This window comes from Neolamprologus brichardi, chromosome 17 (assembly GCF_056152115.1).
Source record: "Neolamprologus brichardi isolate AB-2024 chromosome 17, ASM5615211v1, whole genome shotgun sequence".
NCBI lineage: Eukaryota > Metazoa > Chordata > Actinopteri > Cichliformes > Cichlidae > Neolamprologus > Neolamprologus brichardi.
Window position 1 is genome coordinate 20,761,812 of NC_142120.1, and position 10,627 is coordinate 20,772,438.

The 10,627-nt window shown below is 39.7% G+C and overlaps 2 protein-coding genes across 2 annotated transcripts; both read left to right on the forward strand.

Annotated features, from left to right (window-relative positions):
- The first annotated feature begins 693 nt into the window (after positions 1–693).
- LOC148097922 (CD63 antigen-like) lies at positions 694–10,319 on the forward strand. The gene is made up of 7 exons (XM_087831069.1): positions 694–798; positions 927–1,001; positions 7,196–7,291; positions 8,561–8,662; positions 9,125–9,157; positions 9,249–9,332; positions 10,233–10,319. Exons 1-7 carry the CDS (start codon positions 694–696, stop codon positions 10,317–10,319), a joined length of 582 nt encoding a protein of 193 aa, XP_087687195.1.
- LOC148097923 (uncharacterized) lies at positions 1,534–2,387 on the forward strand. The gene is made up of 2 exons (XM_087831009.1): positions 1,534–1,647; positions 1,782–2,387. Exons 1-2 carry the CDS (start codon positions 1,534–1,536, stop codon positions 2,385–2,387), a joined length of 720 nt encoding a protein of 239 aa, XP_087687135.1.
- Positions 10,320–10,627: the final 308 nt, after the last annotated feature.

A 10,627-nucleotide genomic window follows, 5' to 3' on the forward strand; every position in this document is an offset into this window, starting at 1 on the left:
AAAACAGCTGTCTTGGCCCAGTATTTTTTATTCTTTCTCGAAGGCATCAACTGGAAATATGACTGTTTGTCAGGTAAAAGTCTCAAAATCTCATCGTGTGTGGTAGGTGAGAATAATGCCCTCACTAATGGTCACTACTAGTCATACTATCAGTTTGCCTTCATCAGATTCTTCTGGGCAGCAGCAGAATTATGGGGGAACAAAACAAAACAAAAAACAGGGTAAAAATAATGAAGTCATTGTAATCATTGCATTGTTACTAAAATGTAACTGAGTGCAGTAATGCTCTGAAACAAATGCTCAGAAAAAAAAAGCAGCTAATTTGCAATTGTGAGCACTGAGCCAGGTAGTATCAGTCATTCTCCAAATTATGTATCTGAAATTTGCAACACTCGTCTAGAAATGTTTGCAGTGTTTATATGGAAACAGACAGTTTTCAGGCAGAGAGAAACACCATGAAACTGGTAGATCGTGGGACCTGTTAATGTTTACTATCTGAATATGGGTGGCAAGTTGCAGGTTGGTCCTGGTATGGCCTTGTTCAGATTTTGAAATGCTTGAGTCATGATCTATATTATTAGATATTAGTGAGGAGACTCAGATTCATTAGTTGTATTTGGTTTATCTCAACAAATAAAGAAACGTTCCAATTTAATCTGGCAAAGGCGTTGTTTCCAGCTCTTATCATTTGGCATGCCAAGCATCGGCTGGTTTTGGCTGTTTGCGTTTGGTGTCCTCGGTGTCTCCTTCCTGGGAATCTTTGCTGCCTGCTGTGAGAAAGACCTTTCCATCAAAATAGTAAGAACAAGAGTTCAAACAAGATAAAGAGCTGATACCTCTTTATCATGTGTTTTTAATTTCACAATAAAAACAACAAGATCAAGGTGATGATTGTGTTAATTTTTAAAATATTGCTTCATGTACAGTTTGCAGGTCTCGTGGGGACTGGAATGATCATCATGATAATCTGTGGCATCACTGTAGTTGTCAGAAGAAACCAGGTCATCTGTCCTTCTCCCTATCCAGTGATCTGTCCAGATGCGAATTTTCTTTTCCTTATCCTAATCCTGTTGTCCTCTCTTCCTCTTTGTTATTATACTCCCTATATTAGAATAGTCAGAATCTCATTTATCGTCTGATGACCTTGTTTTTTGTCTACCTTTGAGATCAACTACCTTGATGTTTCTTTCGTCATTATAGTTTTTCTTTCATTTATTCAGTACCTTAGTGACAAAAAAAAAAAGAAGCTGTATTTCTTTGGAGAAATCAATCAACTCCAAAAAGTCAAAACGTAGTTTGATGCACACCATTTGGTTTCTATTCTTCAATTTTCTATAGTATCTTTAGGTTTTAGTTATTGTTTCTCTGGAGGGACGTAGGAGCAGCGACATGTAAAGACGCGTGGCTGAGTTGCTCTGTGGGGATACGCTATTTTTTCAAATAAATACTGCGACATTGGGCACTAACGCGTTATCTGTCGTCAGCTGAGTTATCACTGCAAACGTGCGCATCACCTAAGGGAACTTTGCAACAATGTCAGGATCCAAAAACACCAGAAAGACTGATGGAGCCAAGGCAACTGATAGCAATGCTACATCCCCGGACACGGCCGCGCTAATGGCTGCCATAGCTAACTTGGAGAAGAACGTAGAAGAACCAAAATTTCTACGCTGGAAGCAAAAGTCGAGACCAAGTGCCAAGCTCTTAATGAGCTGATCGATTCGCTTCGCAGCAATGTTTCTGACCAAATAGATGAAGTGCGGACTGAACTTTGTGCTAAGATTGATGCTCTAGCTACTACCTGCACTGACCACCATAGCCGGCTAACTAGCCTGAAAGAAGTTGTGTCAGCTCTTTCGGACAAGACCGAAGTCCTTGAGGGGAGACAGCGCAGATGCAACATTCGAATACTTGGCGTGAGGGAGCACTTTGAGACTGGGACGCGCCCTGTCACCTCTGTGGCCCAGCTACTAAAGGAGGTTTTGGCTCTGGATACCGCTCCGACTCTGGATCGGGCACATCGCAGCCTCCAGCCCGTCCCTGCGAGAGACCAGAGACCCAGGCCACTTATTGTCAAATTTCACTACTTTCAAGAAAAGGAGGAGGTACTTCGCAGGGCCACGTTAGATAGTCCCCTGATGCATAATGGTGACAGAATCCTAATTTTCCCTGACCTGCCATCTGCAGTCGCAAAGAGATGGGGGGCCTTTAAAGAAGCTAAAGATCTACTGCGCGGATGTCGGGGTGTGAGATTCGGGATGCTATACCCAGCGAAGCTAAGGATTTCTTCCCCTCTTGGTGAGGAAATATTCACCAATCCGACGGCTGCTAAAGAATACGTCAAGAATCGCATCTTGGCTGTGTGTGGGAATCAAGACACGGACTGAGTGGACTGTGGAACCTCAATTGCTTTTTGACACTATTGTTCACTGACAGACTGCACCTTAGATGGAGGTTTGTACTTTTGCTACTTTCATAATTTAATAGGTCTGCATATAATTGTTTATCACTGAGCGAAGTAAACGACCAAGAGAAGTCACGTGTGGCTTTCCAATCTGCCAGATGTCTAAACATTATATCATAGTTGGCGTTCCCTGCTAGGGGCAACTTTTGTTCTGGGGAGCGAAGAGACATGTTGAATATAAGCTCTTTTGGGGGGGAGGGCGTAGCTTGCTCCCGGTTTGTGGGAGTTACGTTTGTAGTTACAATGGGTTTTTACTTTTGTTCTTTTGTTTTTTTATTTTCTATTTCTTTTTTCTCTTGTTGGCTGCAGTTCTGTGTGTATACTTACCCCAAATTATTGTTCGGCTTGCCTGTCATGATTGTCTTGAAAGTGTGAATATGGCTTACAATGTAACCAACAGTGCTACAACTACACCTGATTCTACTAAATTTATTACATGGAATGTGAAAGGCCTAAATAATTTTAAAAAACGTAAAAGGATATTTACTCATCTGTCAACTTTCAAACCGGACATTGTCTTTCTACAGGAGACACATCTGTGTTCCACGCAGAGCAATAGGCTGACACAAAGTTGGGTTTCCCAGGTCTACCATTCTGGATTTAACTCTAAATCGCGGGGGGTTGCCATTCTTGTTAGGAAAAATTTTCCCTTCATCACCTCAAATGTAAAATGTGATGTGAATGGTCGCTTTCTGATAGTTACTGGTAAGCTCCACAACACTCCAGTTATCTTGGTAAATACTTATGCACCAACTTGGGACAATCCACAATTCTTTATAAAGCTAATTGGCCTGCTACCAGACTTAAATACGCATCACCTGATCATGGGTGGGGATCTGAATCTGGTATTCGATCCCAACCTTGACAGATCTAAGCCGCGTCAGTCTACTGGGACCTCCAGATCAGTGTCCGTTCTGAATACATTTCTTCAAAACTATGGCATTTCAGATCCACTGCGTATCACTGAGCCCTTAGCAAAATACTATTCCTTCTTCTCTCCCGTGCATCATTCGTATTCCAGGATTGATTATTTTCTTCTGGATAATTTCCTTATCCCAAGGGTCACCATGTGTAAATACCATGCAATTGTAATTTCTGATCATGCACCAGTACAGGTTGATATCGCATTTCCAAATGTATGCGCAAGGCAGCGGTTCTGGAAATTTGACTCAGCATTAATGTCAGATGAGGAGTTTTGCAAGTTCATTGAACACCACATCGAGCTTTTTCTAGAAACAAATAACACTCCAGATGTTTCAAAATCTATAATTTGGGAGTCGCTAAAAGCATATTTGCGGGGCCAAATTATTTCCTTTTCATCTTATAAGAATAAAAAGCGAAACGAACGGCTTCGAGAGCTGACAGAGCTCATAGCTAACATTGACACGCAATATGCTACCTGTCCAACCGCTGATTTATATAAGCAGAAGGTACTGCTGCAGTCTGAATTTGACACTCTCTCAATTAAAGAAACTGAGAAGCTCCTACTTAGATCAAGACATCATGTATACGAGCATGGTGAAAAAGCAAGTAGATATCTTTCGCATCAGCTTCATCAATCTGCCACAGCTCAGTCTATACCCGACATACAGTTAGACTCCGGTCAGGTGGTAACACACCCTGATGGAATTAATGCTGCTTTCAAACTATTTTATCAGGATCTCTATACTTCCCGCACTGATTATTCAGAGGCTGACTTGGATTCCTTTTTGAGGAACATAGATACTCCCACTATTAACCCAGATCAACGTGAGCTACTAGAAAGACCTATTACCTCTGCGGAAATATTGCAGGCAGTTAATTCTTTGCGAAATGGCAAGGCACCGGGCCCAGATGGCTTCTCGTGTGATTTCTATAAACGCTTTGCCGGCAAGTTAGTTTCTCTAATGTCTGAGGTTTTTTCAGAAATTCAGGCAACAAGCACATTGCCACATACTCTGTCCCAAGCCACAATCTCTGTAATACTCAAAAAAGACAAGGATCCTCAAAAATGTGGATCCTACCGCCCCATTAGTCTACTGAATGTGGATTATAAGATCCTCACAAAAGCTCTCGCACTTCGTATTGAGAAGGTAGTACCTTCTATTATACATGAGGACCAAACAGGCTTTATAGTGAACCGCCAGTCATATTTCAATATCAGACGGCTGTTAAATATCCTATATTCTGACCACTCTGTTGATCACCCCGAGATAATAGTCTCACTAGATGCCGAGAAGGCTTTTGACTGTGTGGATTGGCAATATTTGTTCTACATTTTGAAAAAATTTGGCTTCGGTTCTAATTTTATTTCATGGATCAGGACTCTGTACTCAGCGCCCCTGTCTTCAGTCCGCACCAATAACACTACTTCAGAATACTTTTCCTTACATAGAGGCACCTGACAGGGATGCCCCTTAAGCCCCCTGCTATTCAATTTGTCAATAGAGCCACTGGCGGCAGCATTGAGAATGGACCCCAGAATAAGGGGGATCACTAGGGGAAACACTATTCATAAGTGCTCCTTGTATGCAGATGATCTCCTTCTGTATATTACAGACCCGGAGGCATCAATTCCTTTAGCTCTGGACCTCATTGAATCCTTTGGCCGCCTGTCTGGTTACAGATTGAACCTTGCTAAAAGCACACTGTTCCCTGGTAACAGTCTGGCAAAGGAGGCTGACTACTCAGCCTTTCAGTTTAGACTGGAACACTCCTCATTCGCCTATTTGGGTATTCAAATCACAGACACTTATCAGGATCTTTTTAAACGAAATTTTACCCCTTTATTAGAGAAAACAAAATCGGATTTGGCACGCTGGTCAGTATTACCCATCTCTCTTGCTGGACGGGTCAACACGATCAAAATGGTAGTCTTGCCTCGATTTATGTACCTCTTCCAGATGATACCCCTTTTTCTTCCTAAAACCTTTTTCACCCAGTTAGACGGACTCATATCATCTTTTATTTGGGACAAAAAAGTTCCAAGAATCCGTAAATCCCTGTTACAGTGTTCTAAGTCAGAAGGCGGCCTGGCCCTACCAAACTTTATGTATTATTATTGGGCTGCCAATATTGTGAAACTATCCACCTGGATGCGGGCTTTTAGGGAGGGCAGAGGGCCGCCTTGGTCCACTATGGAGCTAGACGGCAATTTCACCATATCCCCTGTTGCAATAATGTGTTCAGGTCTACCAGTCAGTCGCAATGTTAATTTTAAAAATCCTGTGGTTAAGAACTCTCTCAATGTCTGGTTTCAGTGTCGACGACATTTCGGGCTGAGGCGGTCACTTGTCTGCTCCCCTATTACGTCAAATCATCTTTTTTTACCAGCTCAGAGCGATGCAGGGTTCAAGGTTTGGTACAGCAGAGGAATTATCTGCTTCTCTGATCTGTTTGTTAAAGGGTCATTTCTATCTTTTGAAACATTATCTAAAGATTTTGGAATCCCGAAGAACCACTTCTTTAGATACTTACAAGCGCGTAGCTTTGCAGTTAAACACTTCACTTCTTATCCAAGTCTACCTAATGACTGTCCACTTGAGGACTGTCTGCAATTTCGATCTATGGCTAGAGGCCACATCTCTCAAATATATAGCACATTGCAGCATATAAAGGCAGACTCTGTGTCCAAAGCCAGAAATGCCTGGGAGCTGGACTTAAACCTCCAGATCCCAGACGACCTATGGGACCTTAGTGTTAGCAGGATCCATGAATCCTCAATCTGTATACGACATTGTATAATACAGTTTAAAATTCTTCACCGGGCGTACCTAACCAAAGCTAAACTAGCCAAAATATACAGTACCTCCGATGATAGATGTCCAAGGTGCAAGCAATCACCCGCCACTATGAGCCATATGTTCTGGACCTGCTCTGATTTGAACCGGTTCTGGGAATTAGTTTTTAAAGCTCTTTCATATGTGTGTGGGAAAACAATTGATCCTAATCCGATGACAGCAGTCTTTGGTATACTCCCAAACCAACACGGGATAACTTCTTATCAAATGAATGCAGTGGCTTTCTCATCTCTCCTGGCACGCAGGCTAATTCTTCTTAAATGGAAGGATTCAGGTCTGCCAGTGTTTGTTCAGTGGGTGAGAGAGGTGATGAGGTGTTTGCAGATAGAGCATTTGAGATACAGTTTGAGAGGGTCTCAAAGTAAATACTACAAAACCTGGTCATCCTTTGTTGAATATGTGGAGAAGTTGTCATTTACTGAAGTATGATATAATACTGCTTTTATCTGGGTTTGGGTTTTTTTTTTTTTTCTCTTTCTTTCTTTAAAGCCACCTACTATCTGTAGCAAGCCAAAAAGAACTGCGCACAATGCAGCCCCCCTTTTATTTATGTATTTATTTTATTTTATTTTTGTTTGTTTTGGTTTTTTTGGTGGGTTTTGTTTTTTCTGTTCTTTTGTTTGTTTGTTTGTTTGTTTGGTTTTTGTTTTTTTGTTTTTTGCCTTGTTCACGTGATAGTACTTTTTTTGTATGTGCCCATAGATTACACATTTTTTCTGCATTCAGCTGGTTTGCCACTGCGTGGCGTAACCAGTTTCACAATGGCAGTGTTTGTAATCGCAATTCGAGTTATATTTTTCTGTACTTTTGTCATATTGGAAAATTATAAATAAAGTTGTCAAAGTTATTGTTTCTCTGCTACTTGAGACTTGTGACTTCTCTGTCTGTCATGATGATGATATATTCTCTCATTTCTGTACCATGATACTAAAGATGTTCTTTTTATTTGAAGATAAAGGCTGCCTTCCTAAGTAAATCCAGTGAACTAGTGGAGCCCTACATAGAAGTACCAGGCATTAGACACATGCTTGACATGCTACAGGAACTTGTAATGTACCTCTATGAGAGGAGTCTTTTTTTCCTTTCTTTTTTAAATATGACAGGACTCTTTCCACAACACATATGAATTCCAGTAGAAACATACAATGGGGGAAATACTTCTTTGATATCCTGCTTAATTTGCTCGTTTACAAAGAAATGAATACTTTATATTTTTTGGTAGTTTAATTTGAATGGATTAAGACAGAATGTCAACCAAAAATTCAGAAAAATAAAACAAAAGACATTCAATCTCAAGCTGTATTCCAGTCAAATTTTACCAATTTAAAAGTTTTATCTTTGAAAAATGTAGTGTCACGAGTTCGAGAATGTTGAGCAATGAAACACTGAATGAAACAAACCAACAGAGCCCCAGGAGAGTGCAATCAAACAGTGAGTTTGATCCTTTTTGATTAGACTGACCTAAGATTTTAGGGGTTGTCCACAAAGAGAATTTCAACACACAAAATAAATTATTTTAGTTTGTATACAATTTTGTGTGCGTTATTAAACATTTGTACACTTCTGTTTTTTTCAATCAAAAATGACCAGCCATTAGAAATGAATTGTAGACTCTCATTTAGTTGGGAGGAGGATAAACACTGATTATGACCCAAACAACACCATTTCAACAGTCAAGCACGGAGCTGGAAACATTATGCTGTCGGGCCAATCTTATGCTAAGGGTATAGGATGACTTCTTAATCAGAGGATAAAATAACTATTTCTCCCTACTATATAAAACGTGATCAAAAAGTTCTATAAAAGGTAAAACTCATACTCATTTTAAATTCTGCCTTGAGCTACACTTCAAGGTTGTCTCCTTGGGCACCTCTGAACTGATTAATGGCTGCTGCTCTTTCTGATCATTCTGAGGAAGTTCTGCTCTAACAAGACACACTCAGGTATCTGCAACTCTGTGATGAATTCCTGTACATTGTGAGCAGGTTCATCATGGCACATGCCATGGCTCTTTAGGGTGAATGCTTGAATGCTTGCCCTCACATTTCTCATAGTGTTAAAAAAGAACTTGTCGCTGGCCGTGAGACCTCATGGAAAAAATACACACAACTGCATTAACACAGAAGAAACAACACTCATGCTCATGATCACTGATCATTTTTGCTTGTAGTCAAGGAACTTTTTGATTGCATCTTATATAGAAAACCTTTAATAATTTTCTGGACTTAATTCGTTTACATATTGCAAAAATGAACAATATTGCAGAATTGTGTTGAAATTTTTAATTTGTCTATTTGTTTTTGACATGTGTAAACAGTTCAAATGCTGTGGAATAGGGAGTACTGAGGACTGGGGCAACGAAATCCCAGATTCCTGTGAATGCACATCAGATGCAACTGAATGCAAATACAGACCTCAGGTTAGTTTTATAAAATAAAACCAGAATCTCAGACTTGGAAAAAAAAAGAGGAAACCTTTAAACTTAATTTCATGGAAAATTCATCCTCATGACATGTTTAAATTATTAAATGTAGTCAGTCATGTTACTTTAAATATTTTGACAGACTAATGAATAATCTCTTCAGAAGCATCTGTTAAATTGACTCTGGTGTTGTGAATGTAAACACTCTCTTTTTCACCATCAAGTCTTTGCTGTGTAAAATCAGCGTCAGATTGTCACTTTTAAAAATTAAAGTTCAAGAATTTTGTGGCCATACATTCATCAAGAATGAATTGTTTTTTTCTTGGTTTTTAAAAAGTCTATTGTTTGCTGTTATACCTATGATCTACTCTATGTTAAACTATATTTCCTAAAATGTATCAGATAATTAAAATGGGCTGTTTTTATTTGCTTTCATGTTGTGTTTCTGCTTTCTTGCAGGGAAAAAGAGGTCCGCAGACAATCTATGCAAAGGTATTTAGTCAATCAAGCGACCAGTCAATTCAAACATGATACAATCTAAGTCAGTTGTGTTTACAGGTAATTATTTTCTTCCCTTCTGCAGGCCTGTGGGGAGCATGTTTTTTGGTTCTTGGACTACATCTTCAAGATGATTATAAGCTTCTTCTTTGCATTTGCTGTTACAGCAGTAAGTTCCACTGTTGTTTTTCCTTTATTTTCATTGGTTTTTACTGTGTGTTACCGTGACTATGTGGTTCTCTGTAGATTTTGTAAAAATCACCATGGCCATCTTTAACATATAACACAAAATCAGTCTTTCTATGGCATCTTTAGAATCTCAATGAACAGGAAATGAGACCCACATTTCTTTAAAATTTGATTTTTTTCCATTTCTTTAGTTTAATGTATGGAAAATGCCAAAGATAACAATTTCATTGACATAAAATTGTAGTTTTGAACCAACAACATGATTCCCAAAGAGCTATTCATTGAAACTGGCAGATTTCATATTTAATTTCTTCTTCTTCTTCTTCTTCTTTTTTTTTGCCTGTCTCGTTTGGTTTTTTAGCCATCAGAATTATTGTCTGAATGCCAAAAAAGATGCCCAACAGATATACTTTACCAAGTGGATCATCACGGCCTTGCCGTATTGGTCCATTTGATTGACCTTTGTTATTAATATTTATTTTATTTTATTTTCAGTTGTTACAGACGGGACAGACATGACTCTTTCTCCCTTTCCTATCCCCCGAAAGGAAAGGGAGTAAGAGAAAGAGAAGGGGGGAAAGAAAAACAGAGGGGAAGAGAGAAAGTGAGAAAGGGCGCCCCCTAGGGGGCGGGCCCCACACTTTGGGAAGGTCTGCCCTAGTGTATTAACTATATTGTATAGTAAGTTGATACAGGTGGTGTGTCCTCCATCGCATTACTAGCAACAAGCTCCAGAGTAAAAGCTATTCATTCCAGTGTTGGAGCAATAGCATTCATTTTCCTTCTCAGTGGGCTTTAGTGTTGTTAAACTGCACCTTTTTCAATTGTATAGCCTGTCTGTTCGTGAACTAACCCCATGTTCATCTATCTGTCTTTATAGCTGCTGGCCCTGCTCATGGCCATCTGCATGATCCGTCAGGTCAAACGTAACAATGCTGATGAATTCATTGCCATGGAAGATAAATGAAAGGAACTACAAATGCAGGTCCTCTTACCTTTAACCATTGCACTGGGTTTGGGTATAAAAAGAAGACTCGATGGTCAGGATTTGTGCCTTGAGAGAAAGAGAAGCAGGAGAAAAATGTTGAGGTTGAGGTTGTGGTGTTTTGCAGGATTACACCGCTACCTCGTAGACTTTTTCTCCCAGCTGTACAAAGCATAACTTAAAAAGCAAAACATTTTTTGGTGTGTGTTATTTGATAGTATGCAGTATTCTAGTCCTCTTATATGGGGCATATTATATATAAAAGATGCAGTTTCGTAAGCCTTAGGAGT

Coding starts and splice junctions, on each gene's coding strand:
- LOC148097922 (XM_087831069.1), top strand. CDS start 694: ATGCCAAGCATCGGCTGGTTTTGGCTGTTTGCGTTTGGTGTCCTCGGT. Junction 799..926: donor AAGACCTTTCCATCAAAATA/GTAAGAACAAGA, acceptor CTTCATGTACAG/TTTGCAGGTCTCGTGGGGAC. Junction 7,292..8,560: donor TTGACATGCTACAGGAACTT/GTAATGTACCTC, acceptor ATGTGTAAACAG/TTCAAATGCTGTGGAATAGG.
- LOC148097923 (XM_087831009.1), top strand. CDS start 1,534: ATGTCAGGATCCAAAAACACCAGAAAGACTGATGGAGCCAAGGCAACT. Junction 1,648..1,781: donor TAGCTAACTTGGAGAAGAAC/GTAGAAGAACCA, acceptor CTTTGTGCTAAG/ATTGATGCTCTAGCTACTAC.